Below are 21,929 nucleotides of genomic sequence, written 5' to 3'. Positions count from 1 at the left end.
CAAAAGTCTATGCTGAGTCTGGTCTTCTGAATGGGTTCTGCTTTGTTGAAATATAAGGCAAGAAGGTATGTTAACTGATCTAAAATGTAAAATGGTAAATTGATTGTACTTATAGCACTTTTCTGTCTGATCAAGACACTCAAAGCTCTTTACAACACAATCGGTGCCTCATTTACCCATTCATACAGCACTCTGCTATATCTATACAAAGATTCATCAGGGCTTTATCACATTCATACACCGATGGGACACACATCGGAGGCTATGAGGGGTTCAATGTTTTGCCCAGGGACACTTAGGCATGTGACTGCTGGTGGAATTGAACCCCCAACTTTTGCATTGGAGGACGACTGCTCTAACGCCACAGCCGCCCCATAAATGTGTATAAAAGTATATAATAATAACATAATTATAGCAACAACTCAGACTTACTAGTATTTAAACGCTTCCAATCATAAATGGAAAGTGACATACCGAAAAACAGCTATACACTACATTTCCCATAAGCCGTTGCGCGACTTCCGAACAAACATTCTTGGTCAAATATCGCGGGAGCCGTCTCCCAAATCACTACGTTATGTGCCGTGCTGCTTCACGCGGCGCTGGAACAGTGCTAAAGCTGTTGGGGTGAGTTTTTACAAATTTCCCTTATTTGTAAAACCGTGAAAAATAAACATATGAGCGTATAACAGCCAGTTTACTTCGTATTAAACGTAAAATTTGTGAAAGTGAGTGGGTTATCTCGCGCTTGGTGTCACGTAGAAGTCGGGGCCTGGGTGGGGGCGCCTTGTTTTTCCTTTTTTTTTAGGCATCAGCGCGTGCTCTAGCTAACTGGCTAACGCGACAAATGACCGAACGACGTTTGTAACGGTCGACAAGCTCATTTTGTTGTAACTGAAATGCGCCCAACGTGCTACAGACATGCCACTTTTGTAGATTATAGTATCATAAGAGACAAACGCGGAACTTAAAAGCCGTGCACGTAGTTTCTTTGTTTTCTAATCTTAGTGCTGCTAGCTCTAACGTTTCTGCTCTTGTTGCTTCGCTGCGTATGAGAAAATTAAAGCACATTTTTGTGTTTAACGTTAGCTGTTGATTAGTTACAAGGGTATATTTGTTTCGGGTCGTCTAATTAGTCTCGTATCTTTCCATTTATCTGTTTCTATCTCCGTTTTGTGTTTAATTTCGCCGAGGAACGTCACTCCAATTACGGTTTTTAAATGGGCAGCATGTTTTATCATCTGTAATAAGCAACAAGCCTTAAATGGATAGTTATCAATCTGATAAAGGTAATCTTTCCACATAATAGAAAATGGTAATTTATGTTATCAGAATATCAGGACGGGTTGCGCAAACATTAAAAAAGAAGAAGCTTCTAGCTAATACGTCTTAAAAGCTATAGCTCACAGTATGACGTTGTTCGTGTTTTTCCCCTCCGCCTCAGGAGCAGCTAACACTGAAGAGTTAAGAACTTAACAGATCCTAAATTAGGGCATTAAGACGATAGGATTTATCTCTTGCTGCGTTTGTTTACTCAGTAGAGAGTATGTGGGATTCATGATTGATAGTTTTCACATTTCTGAGTTTTATCGTGTTTTTTTCTTTCTTCATTTTGTTGAAATTGTGACATTTCTATGATGCACATAGCAACGTCATGTTTCAGGTGAGACTAGCGGATTGCCAGGAAGTCACGTGTTTGACCCGTCCTCTTTTTCAGGCCTAGACATAATCAGGGACGTTGTTGTTTAACCGAGATTTTCTATGGTCGTTGTTTTTTATGTTACAAATGAGTTGAGCAATATTTTTTTTTGTACTGATTAGAAAGTTATTGAGTGCAATCTTTTTCTGCTTTGAGAATTTTATCTTATCTGAGTCTACTTTAATGGGGGAAGAAAAACAACTCTGTTTATGGCATGTAACCTTTGCCACACTTGCAAACTATCTGCACATGAAAATACTGTAGTTTTTTTTTTTTTTTGCGCAACACGTGACATGCAGGCATCATTCTGTCTTTGTTTGTGTGTTAATGAGAGAGATTTCCAAAAAGTTCCCAGTTTTTTAACTTGGCTGAGGCTAGAAACTTCTCGTCGTGGCCTTTCGAGGATGTAGGACTGAGTCATTGCGACACAGCCACAGCAGCATATCATGTGTCAGGAGGGCTCGGCCTGCTTGTTTACGGAGCAGGGTATTTGGGTCAACAACATTCTACATGTTGGATTTCTGTGTTTCTAACTAAACAAATATGTACACATGATAAACCAGGTTTCTCTTTGGTTCTCACCTTTGCATCATCTGAACTCTGGTCTTTAAAAAGTTAAAGGCTGATTGACAAAACTGAGGGCCTTGTTTTGTAATGTTGCTTTAAGTGTTATTACTTGAATTAAGTCTCATGACTACTTTTAAGCTTCCTGACATTTCTCCCCCTCAAACATTTTTAGAAAATATATTTTACCGTCGGGTTTAAATAAAGAATCCAGTGTTCTGTTTTTTGCATTTTCACTGCAAACTTTTTTTAAACCTTTTAAAAAAATAAAAAAAAATTAATTGGGTGTAAAGTCATAGCAGTGGACTCTTCTCTAACTAGATCTGCTTTTTCCCTCCCCAACAGTATGAAGTGAAGCCGAACTGAATTTTTGTACCATCCGCAACTGCTTCAAGTTCAGATCACAACAAAGGAACTGAAGACAAACCTCCGGAACAAAATTTGCAACTTCTGAAAACACGCGGGAGGAAAAGGATCACTTCAAGGATTTTAAACACGAGAAACCAAATCCTGAAACAACCAAAGAACAACACGTATCTGCCCAACCGAAACAAGAGAAAGGAGAAGCAATCACACGCCCAAGCATATTCTGAGAAGATAACTGATCTGAAACCAGAAGTTTGTGCCTACTCAACAGCTTTGTCAAAGCACACGTCCCAACGCTGCTCCTAGCCCTCCTCATCCTTACTACGCTGCCGACTCACCACCAGAGTGTAGAGTGGGCTGCTATCTGCTAGTTCCCTTCCATTGTTCCCTCCCATCTCCCCCATTTTCTCCTCCCTTTGTTTTCTTTGTAATTTTTTAAGCAGTGTTACTGCAACTGCAATTGCCTTCTTGTGTGCTAGATTTCTCCCAATTTCTTTTTTCTACTTTATGCAACCATTTAAAACTTGTGTGAGAAACCTGTTAGGAGTGAGTGTGTTAAACTTTGTGTATGTGTGTGAGTGAGTGAAGAGGTCTACAAAGTCATCAAGATCCAGAGAATTGAAAGATATAAAGTCAACCACTAAAGGTGAGTCTCAACTGCTTAATCACTCATAAACTGCCATGTTTAAAACATTTAAGCCTTTTGTTTAAGCAGGTATTTCACTGGGCTGCAGGTTTTTTGTGAACAGTATTTATGAGAGTCTTCTGAATATGTCTAAACCTTTCCAGGTTTCTCAACGTCCTCGCATGCATCACAGGCATGCAGCCTTTTCACTTGAGTTTTGACCATGTTCAAGAAATTTGTGCGACAACTTTTTCTCTTGAAATGGTCACAGAGTCTTTGTGTGCATCTCAAATCTATCTGAATTTTGACCAGTCTCGAGAAAAAGATGGATTTCTTCTGGCAGAAAACATCAGAGGTAAATGTCTGGATCTAAAAACCACACTGGTAAATGGTAATTATTAAAAATCTGGCCCATAGCTGCTTATTCTTATTTCAAAACTGTACTCCAGGTTAAATTATGAACGTGGGGGCTGGCAGTTTTCAAGGTGGGTGCAAAAAAGATGGAAAACAAAATCATGTTCATGGCGTAAATTCAGGTTTGCAAGTTGTGCACACAAAAATGGGCTGTGACTTTTACGGCTCTGTAGACTATCACAAACGCTCAGCTGAAAAATCACACTTTCAATTTTCCCCAAATTTTGGGGGATTTTTATTTTTTTACCAGCTGGTCTTTAGTCAGTTGCAAATCATTGAGATGCCACTTTTAAGTATTTGGTTTAAGAAGCAGACTATTTAAACATTCTTAAATTAGTTGGGTCTCCTGCAGCAATTGGTGACAGCAGTGCAGAAATTCTTATTAAAGTGAACAAACGTCACTCGTGCTGGCAAAATACGTTAACCCACTTTTTTTTTGCCAGCACAGGTCACAAATAGTAATTTGCATCTCAATTTAGGCATCTAGTTTTACTAAACATAGTTTTTTGCCTTCTTTTGAAATTAGTTTTGTTTTTACAGTCCCTTAAACGTGTTAAGTTATTTAAAGTTGCATCTTTGGGTTTTCATTCACAGCTGATTTTACAGCGCATTTTGTGTACTTGGTTATTCATTGTCAAACTGAGTTGAACAAGACGACATTAGCCGGTAGATCTGGAGCCTCACCAACCACTATATATTTAATCAGGTCATTCAGTTTCATTAAATAATGATTGGATTGCCTTCCTCTAAGTTTTGCCTTCTAAACTTCCCTTCCAGTTGAAGGCTCAGCTTTTATTTTTTCCTTTTGTTTGTGACACTTGGCACACTGGCTGTCCTATCTTCATTACCCATTATGTTTGTTCCTCTCTTCACCCTTGCAGACGTCCGCCGGTGTATCACTGGGTGGTTACTGAATTTTTCTTAAGTCGTCGAAAATTCTAACAAGTAATCAAGGTTGGCTCAAGTTTATGGGAAAATATGGGCAGTCCCTGGAAAGGCTTTGTTGAGTTTACCTTGCCTGCTTCACCACCTACCGCGTTTGTTAGTGCTGACCTGAGCAGTACCTCCCCTGTCGGACTCAGCCTGTCGCCATATGGTCGATCTGTAAGTTTTTTCCTTCCCGTCTTTTAAAAAAAAAAAAGGAAAAAGTCCCACCCCATCGAGCACCCATCCACCCACCTTGCCCTGCATCTTTGCTATGAATGGCCTAATCTCCATCCTTATGGGCTCCCGAGACTAGCCTCTACTCAGTTCTGTTGTTGCTGAGTGAGAGGTGTTCTGGTAACAAGATTTCTGGGAATTTGGCTTTAATCTAGAGAGCTTTTATTTTTCTTATCTCCAAGTTTTGTCTGCCTTTCTTCTCAGTCAAAAGTGGCAAATAATTTTGGAAGTACATTTCACTTGTTTTAGCTTTATCACATAGCAGAAATACAAGCCAAACTTGCATTGATTTGAGAAATGGAAATTATTACCTAAAAACATTCACTTGTCGGCACAAAGTTTTATTTGTATTGCCTCTTTTTTGGTTTATTTGCCAGACTGGAGCCAAAATTTAACACTTCCTGCCTTTCATTTGTGTTGTTTTGTGAAGCGTTTTATTGCGTAAGAGTTCAAAACTGGATCTAACAAGAGAGGCTGCTCTGGGATCCCCCTCATGCACCATAATCCATCTCTAGCTCTGTCCACTTGTAGATGTACTGCTGTTTGAACGGTCTGTGCATCTTTCGATTTTTCATCTTCAGTAGTCGTATTTTATTTCGGTAACATCAGCAACATTGTTCCTAAATCACCATCTTAAATGCCTGTGCCAAGAATCTGACTTTAGTTCTTTCTTTCTGTAGAGAGTTTTTGTTTGAATGTACAACTTATTGTTGTGGTGCCAAAGAGTGATCCCTGTATTGAAAGAATATGGTTGTGTGCCCATTTTTCAGCACAACCGTTTGGATTTCGGGTTTTATATTCAAAAGTAATTCCAATAAGTTTTGTTAATGGTAGTTTCAATTAAAATATTGAAACAGAAATATGTTTACTGTAGCTGGAATATTGTATATTTGGTGTATAAAAGAGACCTAAAATTAGAAAAATATAGCTGTTGGGCAGTGCTTTGCAAATTTATGCCACAAAACATCTGTTTTTATTTACATTTTATTTATTATATATTTTTAAAGGGGTAAGCGAGCTAAAATGCTCCTTTTTTAAAGCTGTTACCTTTTCCAACAGCCGGTCCCAGCCCTGTCCTCTGTGTCAAAAATGGAAAGGGGCTCGTCTGAACCCCCTGTTGCCCGCAACACAGGCTCAGCCACAGATTCTTCTACATGTCCCGTTCCTATACCCCGTTCCTCTTCTGTCTCATGCCACCCTCATCCAGGAAGTAAAAAATACAAGCGGACTCCCTTGTATCAGAGATCAGTAAGATTAAATATTTAGTTGTGTCCAAACTGGCTCTGGGAGCTCTAATGTGTTGTGTGACTTTTGCTAACAGCATGGTTACTGGGTCTGGAGGTAAAATATATTTACAAATATAAGATTTTTCATAGTCTCAAATTATATTCCAGTTTAATCAGTTGGTTGTTGATACTTATAAGGTGAATCATTTTAATGTTTACATAACAAGAATTGCACATGTCCTCATTTTGTCTGTACCATGGTGCTTTAGTTTTAAGATTTTTCATTATTTGAGCGCATTTGGGTTTTTCTCTATGATTTAACCATAAAGGGACACCGTTTTATTGTTTGTTCATGGATTTGAAATACTGAATTTGTAGTGCTCGCTGTTTGACAAGACTAATGTGCCTTAGATTTATTTTATTTTTTTGCCACACCCTCTGAGTTTTGCAGCAGTTGCATGTTTTATTTTTTTCTTTGATTTTAATTTGGCTTTAGAATGCACTGAACTGTTTCCTGCCTGTTTTGTTTTATTTATTGTGCATTTCATTTGTATTCCCATTTATTGGATGTATTTTAAACTTTTCTGCTTTTCTCCAGATGAGTTTCGACCCAGGCATGCTCCACAACAATGGACACACTGCATTTGCAAATGGCTCAGGATCTGGCCTTAGAGAGACTGGGGTGGTGGAGAAGCTCTTGGCTTCATATGGGTTCATCCAGTGCTCCGAACGTCAGGCTCGTCTCTTCTTCCATTGCTCCCAGTACAACGGCAACCTTCAGGAGCTTAAAATCGGAGGTATGAGGTTCTATTAGTGTAAAAACTAAAGCTTTTCAAACAAAATGTCTCCATTCAAGATGTAATTGCCTATTACTTTAGATTATTTTTTAAAATTTGGTCCTTTTTCTTCCACCAGATGATGTAGAGTTTGAGGTATCCTCTGACAGGCGCACTGGCAAGCCCATAGCAGTGAAGCTGCTAAAGATAAAGCCAGAAGTGCTGCCAGAGGAGCGCATATCGGGCCAGGTGGGGCCAGACCTGCACGTCTATCCCTTTACTGTGCTGCATGGTTATATTCATCCAGTTAAGGAACACCATTTTATTTTTGGTTATGTCCTTGTTTGTCAGTTTTACTCAAATTGCCCACTCCCACCAAAAATTGTTTCCCCTCCAGTCCCGCATGACTTCTTACATAAAATTTGTGTTTGCTTCGTCATTGGCGTGTGTTTTCTAGACTTTGACTGGATAGATTTGGTCAAGTGATGAGTGTGTTTTTGTTGAGTTTCTAGACTAAAACTAATCATGAGAATAAAAGCGTGTTACACAGCTTTGAGCCCATTTATTTAGACTGATCAGTCTTCAGCAGAGTTGATTGATACCAGACATGTAATGCAGTCATTGCTGTATGAATCATAAAATGCAATTTATACCATTTATATCAATATATTAGTCAAACTGTAAAATGTTGGGATCACTGTGACTCTTTAAATCAGCACGCACTCTTGATTTATTCAATCCTAAACATACTGATCAACAAAACATCAGTTAGTGTTTGTATTTTGTTTAAGTACAGCCATATACATATCACTTGGTGAGTTTCTATTTCATCTCAAAACAATCATTCATTACCTGGAGAATCATTCATTACCTGAAGAGTCATGGAAATTAAGTGAATATTCTGCTAAATCTGATAAAGCTGTGTTACCGGTGGCCTATACCTGAAATATTCTACCTTTACTGCAGGTTGTCTCATCAATTCCCATGCATTTGGATGGGAAGTCTGCTCCTGGTCAGGTACCCACCGGCAGCGTTTGTTACGAAAGAAATGGGGTAAGAAATGGGAGTCTAAAGGGCTGCTCGGATACACTTCCACTGTATAATTTGTCATTCTAAATGTTATATGTTCATTTATACTTTTCATGTGATTTTTGTTTGTTTTTTCTCCAGTCTCTTAAGTCATTTGTTTTCTTGTTACTTTCTGCAGGAAGTGTTTTATCTTACTTACACTCCTGATGATGTTGAGAGTAATTCTCACCTGGAGACGGGTGACAAAGTCAGCTTTTATATGGAAACTAACAAGCAGTAAGTCTCAACACAATGGCAGTATAATCTTAAAGTCCAACACCCACCATTTTATCATATTGTATATCCAGTAAAATATGAGACATAAAAATAAACACCTATATTCTGTGGCAAATGTTGAAAAGTAAAGCAAACTTGTTTTAAAATTTATGGACTGAATTGAGTCGGTGTCTGGATCATGCGAGACAGCCAGATTTATAATGCACACTGATCATTTCTGGTAAAAATACTCGTGGCAGGAACAAAACGCTGAATCGGTGTGTAGCACAGTTCTCTAGAAATCTCCGTAAATCTGTTTTTCTCCATCTTTGTCTTTGAGCTTACCTCTTCTGTCTGAGAATATTGTGACTGTGTGGTTCCATCCTCTTCACTCGCCCGCCGAGCTCCCTTCAACAACTTTCATGTATTTTACTTCTTCCAAATAACTTTGGGCTTCACTCAGAAAAGAGGTGAAGCGATGTTCGTTAATTTGTTGGGGGTGAAGAGGTAATAGTCAAAAGGGGATTGAGGTGTTTTATTTGCTGCAGCGCTTCAAATATGACTGATTTACAGAAAAAAAAAATGTTGCGTGAATCCTTTATCATAACTCCGGTTATACTTGACCTATCAGCACTATTTAAAAAACAAAATCGGCACTATTTAAAAAAACTGTTTATAGTTAAAATCTTTACTTTTGACACAAATTAGAATGTAGTCTGAGCGGCTGTGTGTTGACTACTACAGCAACTGAAATTGCTCAAGTGATTTAAAAGATGCTGTTGCATCCATTGACTCCAGAGGGTTTAATAGCAAATGCTCCTTACAATCGGATTATTTTTAATAACATTTTATTTTATTGTAAATACTAGCACACCAGTTGGTATTGTCAACCCGGGAAGGTCCGTCCAGGATGGATTAGGCTTTTCATGGTGTTGCCTCTTGCCTACGTGTACGGAGCAGGCCCTCCTTGCTGAGTGTTAAAGACCAGTCTAGATTGAAAATATCTTAACATGAGCAATATTTCACACTGAACAGTTCTACTTGGTTCTTCATCGCTTGTAGAGAAGTCATCATAGATATCCTCTAAATCACGTGAACTTTCTCCAGCGAAATCGTCCTCACTAGCATACTCCATCAGGAAGACACTCGAGCTTGTGTCTTTCTTGACATCATTAGCCTTTGGCAGTCATCGGCTGTGTGCTTGAGTGTTTCTGTAACTGGTTTATGCGTCTTTTTTTTTTTTTTTTTTTTTTTTTTTTTTCACTTGCCTGGTCGGAATTTGGAAAAACCAGAACTATCATATTGTACTACCGTGAATACTCGTTAAGGGCACTTGGGACTGTAATGGTGGATGTTGGACTTTCACGATTTGTGCTTGATTGTTTAATAATGTCTTGCTCTTATTTCAGTACTGGTGCCGTTAGTGCCCGCAATATACAGCTAGTGAAGAAGAAACAGGCCAGGTGCCAGGGTGTGGTGTGTGCTACAAAGGTAGAGTCATTTTTTATTTTAAAACTTAAACACAAAAATTTGTATTTATTAATTTTAGTAAGTTGACAATCTTGTCGGTCTCGTTGCACCTTGTTTTTTTTTTTTTCTTCAGGAGGCCTTTGGTTTTATTGAGAGGGCAGATGTGGTGAAGGAGATCTTTTTTCACTACAGTGAGTTTAAGGGTGATCTGGAAGCTCTTCAGGCTGGAGATGATGTTGAGTTTACCATCAAAGACAGAAATGTAAATGTCAAACTTCCAGCTCTCCACAATTGTGACTCGGCAGTTACCTACCTTGATATGTCAAAAAATGCATGTTTGTACTGGATCGTTCTTTAGGGCAAGGAAGTAGCTACAGATGTGAGGCTGCTCCCCCAGGGAACTGTCATTTTTGAAGACATCAGCATTGAGCAGTTTGAAGGCACTGTTGTGAAAGTTATTCCCAAAGTTCCCTCAAAAAATCAGGCAAGTAGATTACATACCTGATTGACAATGAGCGTTGTTTCAGCCTTCACTAATCCTTTCCAATTCTACAGAATGACGCTCTGCCTGGTCGAATCAGTGCAAGGATTGGTTTCACAGATAAGGAACTGCCTTTTGGAGAAAAGGACACAAAGTCTAAGGTGACGCTTTTGGAGGGAGACCACATTCAATTCAACATCTCCACCGATCGCAGAGATAAACTTGAGAGGGCCACCAACATTGAAATCCTCCCAGACACCTTCAACTTCACCAAGGAGACCCGTGAAATGGTTAGAAATCTTTTCTTGTCCTGAGCTATGATCTTTTCTTGTAAGATTAAAATGACCAGGATGCTCACAGCAGGTCATGTGAATATTTACAGGTACATCTCCAAAAATTAGATTATTGTGAAAAAGTTAGATATTTATTTTGTCCGTCATTTCAGAAAGTGAAACTCGTATATTACTTCGATTCATTGCACAGAGTGAAACATTTGAAGCCTTTTATTTCTTGTAATTTTTGATGATTATGGCGTACAAATGATGGAAAAACCAAAAATCAATGTCTCAGAAAATTAGAATATTCCGCTGCCAGCTTTTGGTGCCGTTGGCAGTGAGGGCAGGTGCCAAGTCCTGTTGGAAAATGAAATCTGCATCTTCATAAAGCTCATCAGCAGAAGGAAGCATGAAGAACTGTAAAATGTCCTGGTAGATGCTGCGTTCACTAGGAACTTCAGAAAACCCAGCGGACCAACGCCAGCAGAGGACATGGACCCAAACCATCAATGACTGTGGAAACTTCACACAACTTCAAGCAGCATGGATTCTGGGTCCCTCCATTCTTCCAAACTCTGGGGTCTTGATTTTTAATTGACATGTAACATTTACTTTCATGTGAAATGAGAACATTGGACCACTGAGCAACAGTCAAGTTCTGTATCCTCAGCAGGTAAGATGCTTCTGAAGTTGTCTCTAGTTCAGGAGTGATTTAACTTGAGGAATGAGACATTTATATCATGTCTAGGATTCGTCTGTGCATAATGTGCACAAGTTTCCAAAATGAAACTTTTTATCACTATATTAAAATTTTCTGAGACGCTTATCTGTATGACATGATCATCAAAATGATGTAATTATAGATTATATATGTTTCACTTTCTGGAATGATGGACAAAAGTAACTTATTAACAATATTCATATTTTTTGAGATGCACCTGTATGTAATCAATCATGTGTCTGTCTGTATTAGGGTGTGATTGCGGCTATACGTGATGGCTTTGGTTTTATAAAGTGTGTGGATCGAGACGCAAGGATGTTCTTTCACTTCAGCGAGGTCCTGGAGGAGAGTCAGCTTCATATCTCAGATGAAGTGGAGTTCACTGTTGTGCCTGTAGGTTCTGTTAAGCTTTTCACAAAAGTATGTATTATCTGTTATTGCTAAAGTGAGCACATTCTGATTATTGGGCTGCAAGAAACTAAAGTCTGTGTTACTTCCAGGACATGCTGTCGGCTCAAAGAAACCATGCTGTGCGCATTAAGAAACTTCCTAAAGGAACAGTGTCCTTCCATACTCAGTCTGAGCAGCGTTTTGTGGGTGTGGTGGAGAAGGAACTTGTTGGAGCCACAAACAAGAACGCAAGTCCGATGAAGGGCAAGGAGAAGGTACGGACCTGCACAAATGTGAGAGCGCTTTGCTTTAGACTCCCCCCGTTGTTCATCAACCGTCCTTATCTACTCGTCTTTCCAGTTTTCTTTTTTAGTTCTAATTTTGGTTTTTGTTTTCTTCCTTAATGATCACCTCCACCTCATTCTTCTCTTTGGTTAGAAAAAAGACAAGGTAGGACTGAGAGCTGCATGAAGCTACATCGATCGTGCCTCCTAAAAGTAGCAGCTTATTTCCTCTATAAAACTTAGTTGAATATATATGTATTAAATGTTGGTGCATAAATAAGAAACTCCTCTGTTCCTTTACCTCAGCTGAACAATTTGAATCAGAAAATGTTAGACAAATTGTTTAAAATCTATTTTATTTCTGCAATTACAAGCTTGGCTAAGGTTTTTTGTTTGTTTGTTTTTTAGGGAAAAGTTGTAGAAAAGGTTGGTTTTTGTTGCTCTTTGCCCCTTTTTAAATAGCTGATCATATCTGCGGTTGACAGCATGGTGTTTGATCACCAATTAACACTCACTTATATCACAAAGACCCGGAGTAGTAGGGCTGTACAAATGAAACTGTAATTATAACTTTATAGAGAATAACATTTAAAATTTTAGTGTGATGATTTTTGCATCATAGTTTAACATCGCGTGTGATTTTTACCCATCCTTTAAAGGCTCTTTCACAAAACGGTTCCACGAAACGGCAAAGACCCGTTCCTTATGCTGCCATTCAGAAATCACAGATGAAACCGGCCACGTCACGCACAGACGTGAGCGTTTGGAAATGAAGCGAGCAAGTCACCAGAAGAGGCGTAGAGCAGAACCTAGCTAGGCTGACGTTGAGCGCAACATGTCAAATGTGCAGTGAACAGCTCTCGGATTAATTATTTTCAAAACTTGAATTGACTCAATGTAGCTATTCTTTGCTTTTAACAATTTTTTTTATAAATTAAAAAAAGTTGCTGTGCACCATTATTTAACTTCCCTCAAAAATATGTTATTTAATCCCACAACCTGGTGGTGACACAGACCATATGTCATCACTTCATCAATATTGAGTAGTAAAGTTGGCTTGCCTTTTTACGTGCCAGACACATAACGGGTGGGATGGCTTGGACGGCCCCGCCGCCTCAGTCCATTCAGAAATTACATCAAGGCAGCCAAAAGGCATCCAAGTCCTGACTTTAAGTATTTTGTGAAAGGGCCTTCAGTTGGTTAGATTTTTACTGTCTATAAATAGTTGAAGCATAATTATGCAGCCCTAAGTTGCAAGTTCTAATTCAAAGCTGATGCTATCAAGTTAATACTAACCAGCTATGTGGCTCTAAAATAAATTCTTACACACTGGTTCTGCTTTTAGTTTTATAGACCGCAGTCTCATTATGCTCCACGTACTCAAATAATCTGATTTTGGTTCAGCTTTGTGACATTTCACATTTGCCGCACAAAAATCCGTAGTCCTGTTTCTCAGACATTTGACCATTCTTCAGTCAAGCACTGCTGGTATTCAATGCAAAGCTAATGTGAACTGATCAGTCGCCTTTTCTTTAGGAAACGGAGGAAGGAGTGCTTTCTTATGAAGACTGTGGAGTGAAGCTCACTGTGCCATATCATGCCAAGGATCTAGAGGGAGGATTTTACCCTCAGGTTGGAGACAAGGTATCCATTTAATTACTTTTATTTTTGATTGTATGCTTATTTATTATGAGCTAATGTGAAATACAGCTAATATGAAAATGATATGGGGGATTGTTGCATTGTAACGTGTTCATTCAACCTTTATTTAGACAGATAAGTGACATTGAACCTAGAAGACTCATTTACAAGCGAGATCTGTTTAGACAAAGTAGTGAAACTGGACACATGTAGGAATTGGAGGCAAAAAAATTCCTATCAGACTTTTTTTTTTCCTGCCTGAGAAGAAAAAACTTTTAAAAAAAACACCTCGCACAAACAAGCACATAGTGACGTAGACATTCTGCAGAGGGGGACGACAAGAGCGGTGTTCAGTGTTCATAAATGCTCTCAAGGTCACTGTAAGAGTTCTGATAAGGATGAGATAATCCGCCAGTGTCCTCCAGTGAGATCCGTAAACATTCTCGAGGTATGTCGAGCAATATCCAAGAATGACTGAGAATCCAAGAGTCCTGAAATGATGATGCAAAGTTTATTCAGCTGGTTTCATCTGGTTACCAGTTGGAAATTCCTCAGGGAGGGGGCGGTGAGCGTCAGATCACGTTCTCCAGGCGAATTCAGATAAGGTGACCTTAAAGGCCAGCCAAGGGAGCCAAATTCAGATAAACACACAGTTGTTTTGGGGACAGGCAGAACTTAATGACATCTACCTTGAGTCTGTGTTGGTCCACTCTGTTCTGAAATGTCCAAATTACATGGCCACACCGATGGAACGTGACTGAGTAAAATCCCCAAGATCTGATCCATTCTGCCCAAAGCATTTGAGTCCAGGTACTCGAGGCATGAACCAAGCCATCATAAAAGCTAACCCTGTCTAACCCTGAATGCTAGAAAACGCCTTGTATCTGTGACTTTCCTTCCCTCAATTGATTTTGGTGATATTATTTACATGAACGCTCCTACAAGAACCCTGCAAATGTTGGATGCTGTCTATCATGGTGCACTAAGATTCATAACTGGCTGTGATTATCGTACCCACCACTGCACCCTGTATTCATTGGTTAACTGGACATCATTAACTTCACGCAGACTCTCACTGGTACATTTTCATCTTTAAATCACTTCTTGGTCTGCTGCCTTCATACATCTCCTCCTACATGTCTCTGCGTGAGTGCAGCTACGGAGTGCGCTCTCAGGACATTATTACCTGCAGTGTTCCCTCAGTGAGGACTGAACTAGGCAAAAGGGCCTTCTCCTACTCCGCTCCTGTTTCCTGGAATATCTTACAAAAAGATTTGAAGCTCTCGACCTTGACCTCTCTAAGTGGCTTTAAGAATCTGTTGGACTCCTGGCAGGGACCAATGCAGACATGTTCCTGTTTTTAGTTTTATACATTTGTCTTGGAATCTAGCTGTTTTTTTGTTTTGTTACCTTTTTCCTTTTAGCCATCCTATTTGTTAAAAAAAAAAAAAAAACTGCTTATTGTTGTTGCTGTTGTCCATTGTTGTCATCTTTCTTTGTTGAAATCAGGTCTCTCTTGTAAATGAGTCCTCGAGGCTCAATGGGATTTACCTGTATAAATAAAGATTGATTGAAAAGCAAGCAGCGTGATCGGGTCCAAATTTGCTGCTGACGACTTCCTTGATTGTTGATAAAACCAGCCGAATCCAAAAAGCAGGAACATGTCTTCAAATCTACGAGATGTCCAGCTGCGTGCGTGCCAACAGGGCGAATCAGATCGCCTAAAGCCTGTCTTCTCTTCGAAGAAATGTTGTAAATTGAGTTGAGGGACCAAATGATCAAAATAAGTCCATAATTATGGTTTGGAAGATATGAAGAGAGGCTCACAAGCAGTTTCACAGACAGAGCAGCAAAGCGGAGGGAGGGGATGGGAACGCGTCCAATCTCTGCAAGAGCAAGTGATGAAGTGTTATCCCTTCCTTTTTGTTGCCCTGAACTTGCTTTCAGAACTGTAGTGTTTGTGCCTGTGAGACTAAAAGATGTTTGTCCTCTAGGTGGAGTTCTCAATCAATGAAGTGAAGCGAACTGGCCAGCAGAGTGCAGTGAGCATCAGGATCCTTAACCGAAATGCCAACTCCAACTCCAAGAGACTGCATGGGTTTATTGCTGCCCTCAAAGATAACTTTGGCTTCATTGAAACGGCAAATCATGACCAAGAAGTTTTCTTTCATTACAGGTAGGAATTTAATTCTGAGGTGGATTAGGAGGATGCATTTACTTATGTCTTGATTGATGCAAGTCTCTTTTCTTTCTTTGTGTCAGTGAAATGTGTGGAGATGTGGATAACTTGGACCTGGGTGACACGGTTGAGTACAATCTTTCTAAAGGAAAAGGAAACAAAGTGAGTGCTGAAAAGGTTACCAAGGTGGCTGCAGACACAAGAGGTTTGTCTTTATGCATATTTTTTATTTGTTTTGACATGATTTTAAGATCTGCTGATAAAATAGTTGTTTGTTTTTTTCTGTTTTAGTGAATGGTGCCGGTGAGGATGTTGGCACAACAGTGATGGCAGGGAAAGTTATTCGTCCCATACGCAGTGTGGACCCCTCACAGACAGAATACCAAGGGCTCATTGAAGTCATTGAGGAAGGTTGGTGGCAACTCTAAAGGCTGGTTTATGCCAATGTGTTTGAGATGTTCTTTTTCACACAGACATTTTATTTATTTATTTTTAAGAGAAACGGCAAGGAATGTCCTGCAAGTCTTCCTACTACAGCACACTTCATGCACAAACAAAAACAACACAGTGATATGATTGGCAGAGTGAAGTTTTCAGTTTTTAGTTGATGATAGATGTGGGAAGAGAATGATATGGTATCTGTTGTTAATCAGAGAGAAGCACTATTTCTAAAATTTGTCACAAAGAGACCGCCAGGGTTTCTGACAGTGTTATTTATTTATTAACCTTTATTTAACCAGGCAAATCTTACTGAGATCACAGATCTCTTTTGCAAGGGAGGCCTGGGCCTGAAGGCAGGCCAGCATGCATGTTTTTGGTCTGTGGGAGGAAACTAGAGTACCCAGAGAAAACTCACGCGAAGCACAAGAACATGCAAACTCCACACAGAAAGACCCCAGGTCCAACTGGGGATTGAACCCAGGACCTTCTTGCTGTGAGGCAACAGTGCTAACCACTGAGCCTTTGTGCTGCCAACATGTGGGATTGTGACCCTATACTGCCCAGCAGAGGCGTACTTCCTCTCGGACAGAACCACCACCAAGAGCTGCCCGTTTCTGCACTGTGATTGTGATCTCCTTCCACAAGTTCCTTGACTATCTTTATAAGTTTGCACTGAAGTGATTCTTGGGTCGTTTTCACACCAGATAGTCCAATGGACTCTGTTCGATTGGGGACCAAAATTCGGAACACTTGTTTACATTTTCAGCTGGTGCGGTTCGCATTCACACTGCATTGAGTCAATCGAGCCAACTTGTTCCCCCCTCGACTGTGCACCATGAACTACTGAAGGAAACGAATGGAGTGGCGTCAAATTTTAGCGGATTTAGGATTTCAGTTTTGTCTGTGGCACATGTGCCAAACAAAAAATTTTTCAACAATGGACTCCGCATGAGCGGAAGATGAGGCAAAAGACAATGGAGAATGTTGTTTTTCACACAAGGCGGCTGAGACAGCGCCATATGAGAAATGCACGTTTGCTTTGTTTTTTATTTACTCAGAATGCCCTGCGCTGTAGTCCACTTCCTGCTTTTGGAGCGATCTCAGGTCTGCTTGCATTCACACTGCATTTGAACCGCGCTAGAGTTCACTTCATCTGAACCGAGACCTAGGTCTTTAGGTGGATCAGAGTTCAATTGCGCATTCACACCTCCCCAAACGAACTGGACTTTCTAGGCAAACAGACTACAGTTCGATTAAAGCAGATTAAACGGGGCTGGTGTGAATGCTACCCTTGGAGGCGGTGCATAATTAAAAGCGCATGATTTTTGTCACAACCAAATCGGCGTATAAACTTTCTGCACTTATGTTGAAGTATAAATCATCCCTAAATATATTTTTATTTTTCTCCTCTTAGGTGGAGGAAAAGGGCCTACTTATCCCTTTGGAATCATGGGGATGACAAACAAGGCAGATTGCCTGCAGAAAGGAGAGAATGTAAAATTACAGGTTTGCACCGTCACCCAAACTGGTCAGAAGATGGCCTGTAATGTCGTCCCTCAGCGAAGAGCTCCAGTTGAGTGTGTTAAAGACCAGGTGAAGCTCATTTGTCTTTAATTGCATTGCTTATGTCTCTTGCTTACTACAGCTTCAGCTTGTGATGGACTTTTAAAAATTGTAGAAGAAATCCTGAAGTTCTCTTTTGTTGCTTCCAGTTTGGGTTCATCACGTACGAAGTGGGTGAGAGCAAAAAGCTGTTCTTCCATGTAAAAGAGGTGCAGGATGGCATTGAACTCCAGACGGGAGATGAGGTGGAGTTCTCAGTCGTCTTTAATCAACGCACTGGAAAATGTAGTGCTTGTAACGTGCGCAGAGTCAGGTATGAACCATGACTACACGAGTCTACAACCTAATGTTCACAGCGTATGGTTTAGCCAAACCACTGATTCATGAATTCTCATGTGCCTGATATAACAGCGAGGGTCCTAAACCAGTGGCAACACCACGTCCTGACCGTCTGGTGAACCGACTGAAGAGCATCACTCTTGATGATGCTAGTGCTCCTCGCCTGGTCATCGTCCGACAGCCTCGTGGTCCTGATAATTCAAAGGTACGGTTAGATCTGTAATGCTCTGACAGTTTTCTGTACTGCTATTAATCACCCACTGCCAAAAGGTGGGTTTACCAAATCTGTTGCTTAAATATCTCATGAATCATAAATTATTATTATAAATTATAATTATTATTTCATAAATTATAAAGAAACTTGCAGAAAATAATCAGATCTGCAAATGATTGGAGGCGATCATGCCGATCAATTCATGTCGTAACAACAATAATCTTCAAAGACACATTGTTAATTTGGTCTTTTACATGTAATGAATCTAAAATGCTGTAGTAGCTGAGGTTCACCCTCAACGCATAAACTGTGCATGACCTCACAATATTGCATGAGATCATGTATACTGGTACACGCGTAATGTTGTTTTAAAGGTTTGACCAAAATGGTAACGATTCACTGTTTGTTTGTTTTTCTATCAGAGTATAATCTGTTTAAATCTCTAGATCAAAACACAAAACAATCTTTCAAGGAATACTGGACGATGTTTCCCCTAGGGGCGCGTATCTCGTCCGTAATTTTTATAGAGGTGAGGTGGGAGACGGATGGAGACGCGTCTTGAGCTGCGCAGCGCTCTGCTTATGCAGACAGTTTTAGAGTGGGTGGGGGTGAGGGGAGAGACACACATTTGAGCTGCGTGCAGTTTGTACCGACAGTTTTCGAGGGAGAGGGTGGTTCAGCATGAGGGAAGAGGCTGCCTTTAGCTTTTTAGCAAGCGCACGGTGCGCACCTTTATTGCGAGCCGCTAGCTTAGCGTTACGTCAGTGCCAACGGGTGGGGGGAGGGGTGCACGTGGTTCAGTAGACTGGGCGCTCGATAATGGTAGGGGAAATACTGCTGGACCTTTTAAATTAATTTGGTAATTATAGGTTTAAATTATACTTTAAACTCTATAAATTTATAACTCCATCCAATAAATAGAATGAACTGTAGAAATATTTTCTACATGGTTTAACGGGCTGTTTTGGGGTCATTTGTGTTTTCTTAAAATGAATAAAATACTTCAATTTTTGTAAACCCTGAACTTTTGGTTAAAATGATTTATTTATTTATTTATTTGCGCAGGGCTTCAGTGTGGAACGCAAGACCCGCCAGCCTGGTGTTATCGACTGAGCAATACAGAACCTGCCCCTTTATGCGCCCACGAGATGCTGTGGATAAGGGAAGCTGATCTGACACATGCTTGTAACATCTACAAAACATACGTACGCATGCAGTAACTGGCATGTGTAGTTTTCGCTCTCATTGATACCTGTAAGGGATTGTTTTTTTTCGTATTCCACGATTCCCTGCCTTCCATGTATGTTCTCAATGGTTTCGTTCTGCAGTGAACATGGGAGTCTTGAGTGTGTGGCGTATCTTAGAAGTGATTCGTGTGTAAAGGAGGTATTTGTTTCTAAAGGGCCTTGTCCCTCTTTGTCTGCGTGGCTGTAATGTCCTGATCGTTTGAATCTGCTTTGTCTGGAATTCTGCACCTGTAACCTGTTCATTCGTGAGTAAATGACCATTGAATGCTGGCATGTCCAACTTCCTGCTTTTTTTTTTTTTTTTTTTTTTTTTTTTTCCTCATGCTCCTTTACATCATTATTTAATTATCAAGTTTCATCTGCCGTATGATTTCCTACAAAATGCATAAAGCTGCGTTCCCTCCATGAGGAGGATCATATTACCCTGTGCAAGCTTTTGGGGATTTTCCGCTGCTTTTTTTTTTTTTGAGCAGTTGGAATGCTTTACTGAAAAGCAGAAGTGAAAGCATGGTGTGCGTGTTCCATGTATGTGGATGTAGTTTCTCACTGCGATTTACCTTTACCAGTCTAGAGCCTTGAAATACCTTTTTGGTATATACATGCTCCACTTTTTCCCCAGGTGCAGAATTCCTTGCGGCATCTTTTTTCTGCCGTTGCGTTATTATTATTATTATTTTATTTTATTTTTTTTTTACTTTTTTTTTCTTGCACACACTTCTGCTTTTTTATGAAAACTTGATCTGCTAATATTAAAAAATTAAGAATAAGGTGCCTAAAAACTACAAACAAGATAAAAAATAAAAGCAAAAAAAAAAAAAAAAAGAAACAAATGAAATATATTCTGTTTTCAGCCAACCATAAAATTATTGAAAACAATCTTAGGGTGGCTTTTTTTTCTTTTGTAGAAATAATACAGATATGCATCTCGAACCTGTGGGTTGAACTATATATGTAATGTTTGCTCTTTTGTATTTTCTTTCTTTCTGGGTGAAACATCATATTTCACATATTGAAATTAAAAAACAAAAAAAAAGAGAGAGATGGACGACAACTTTCCGAGATTTAGTTTAAATCAGCGTTATGAATCAGGATGTCGGTTTTTGTTCGCTGGAGACGAGGATAAGCTGCCGTGCCTCAGAACATTAAGTGAAAGTCGCAACTAATTTCTTTGATCAAACAAGCTTCAGTTGAACCGCGTACGGAGGTTCTCATGTACTTTTGTTAATGGTCTTGAACGAAACAATTGAATTAAAAGTTTTATGAAAATCAAGGACGAGTGCCCTCATTTCATTTCTGAATTTTTTTGGTTTTCCTCAGGTACATTCAACTTCATGGGTATTTGCCTAAAATAATAATTTAGGGCAGAAGAAAAATAATGTCCAAGACACTGTTAAAAATATACTCGGTTCAAGAAACAATCTTAATTTTTAGATGCGTCTTCATATGATTACCGTAACTTCCTCAAACTTCCTTTTCCATAGTTACCGTTTAGGCATTTGTCACTTTTCTAACCTTGACTATTAAAAAATACATCTATTTTGTAACGATTCCTTGCAAACTGAAAAATGGTCAAATGTTAAGTTTGTTTAAACATTCTCAACTGACGGGACAAAAATTGCATTATGAATATGGGGGGGGGGGGGGGAACATGTCGCTTTGGCATATAAGTTGCAGGACTGAGAAATCTGCAAAAACTGCAACTTATACGCCAGTAAATACGGTACATGTAGCCAGTGCTTAAATTGTAAACTAAATGATGCCAGAATGCAGATTTTTAATTTTTTTTTTATTAACGTAGAAGCAGAAATGCTTACTTGAAGGGGCAGCTCTTAAGTGATATTAACAAGCTCATAAGTGGCTGTTATATTTAAAATTAGTGTTTATGTAATTATTTTCAGATTATATCCAATATAGGTTTTATTCGTTCCAAGGCAGTCATATTTGTTCATAACTTTATTATTAGTAAGACAGGAGCGTTACCGTATCCGAGCAAACTGTTGCCGGAACACACCCTGTCAGAATAAGAGTTCTCAGATCCTGTTCCAGCAGGATCCGCCTCAAATTAAGCCCTGGTTGTAGCCTAACATCTTGAGAAATCATACGGTTAGGGATAATGGATAAGATTTGAATAAATGACCTTGGTTATGTTCAATTCACGATCTCAGCCTAAAACGTTCCGTTAAGGAACATGACGCCTTTAATTTAAGCACAACTCTGAAAGGGGGGAAAAGCTGCAAAAGTTTTGTAGATCAGAGATTAACACCAAAAACAAAAATGAGAATCCGTTTTAATGGTAAAAACAAAATACAAATTTAAAAATCGACACTCGTGCTTCAATCCAGTCCATAAAGTGAATTCCTGAGGTTGGTAGTCTATCTTTTGTCTTTCAGAATAAAAAGATTTCTGTTTCACTTTAGAAACATTGAGGAAAAGCTGCAAGTAAAGCAGTTTTATAGATACAATAAAGCTTTTCCATTAAAATACTTTAGTAAAACTCTTCTGAAGCAGATACTGTGTATTTCCGCTGAAATAACCCCAGCTATAATACAATGGAGCATTAAGGACTTCC

At 39.4% G+C, this 21,929-nt stretch overlaps 1 protein-coding gene across 12 annotated transcripts; it reads left to right on the top strand.

Moving 5' to 3' along the window:
* The first annotated feature begins 548 nt into the window (after positions 1 to 548).
* On the top strand, positions 549 to 20,630 carry csde1 (cold shock domain containing E1, RNA-binding). Of its 12 annotated transcripts, none has more exons than XM_037685009.1 (23): positions 549 to 627; positions 2,609 to 3,275; positions 5,889 to 6,077; positions 6,654 to 6,852; positions 6,971 to 7,080; positions 7,798 to 7,884; positions 8,039 to 8,136; positions 9,525 to 9,606; positions 9,719 to 9,847; positions 9,944 to 10,069; positions 10,141 to 10,356; positions 11,315 to 11,482; positions 11,563 to 11,745; positions 11,891 to 11,902; positions 12,145 to 12,162; positions 13,273 to 13,380; positions 15,372 to 15,553; positions 15,640 to 15,761; positions 15,848 to 15,967; positions 17,412 to 17,590; positions 17,710 to 17,873; positions 17,972 to 18,104; positions 19,179 to 20,630. In XM_037685009.1, exons 3-23 carry the CDS (start codon positions 5,919 to 5,921, stop codon positions 19,224 to 19,226), a joined length of 2,643 nt encoding a protein of 880 aa, XP_037540937.1. In that variant the 5' UTR covers positions 549 to 627; positions 2,609 to 3,275; positions 5,889 to 5,918; the 3' UTR covers positions 19,227 to 20,630. The 12 variants fall into 12 exon arrangements, with proteins under 12 accessions (XP_037540937.1, XP_037540934.1, XP_037540931.1 ...); XM_037685006.1 differs by having other exon boundaries at positions 6,971 to 7,137; positions 11,315 to 11,455; positions 11,563 to 11,727; XM_037685003.1 differs by having other exon boundaries at positions 6,971 to 7,137; positions 11,315 to 11,455.
* Positions 20,631 to 21,929: the final 1,299 nt, after the last annotated feature.

The sequence above is a fragment of the Nematolebias whitei genome, chromosome 11 (assembly GCF_014905685.2).
Source record: "Nematolebias whitei isolate Nwh7 chromosome 11, NemWhi1, whole genome shotgun sequence".
NCBI classification, from domain to species: domain Eukaryota; kingdom Metazoa; phylum Chordata; class Actinopteri; order Cyprinodontiformes; family Rivulidae; genus Nematolebias; species Nematolebias whitei.
This window is presented reverse-complemented; position numbering and strand designations above follow the sequence as displayed.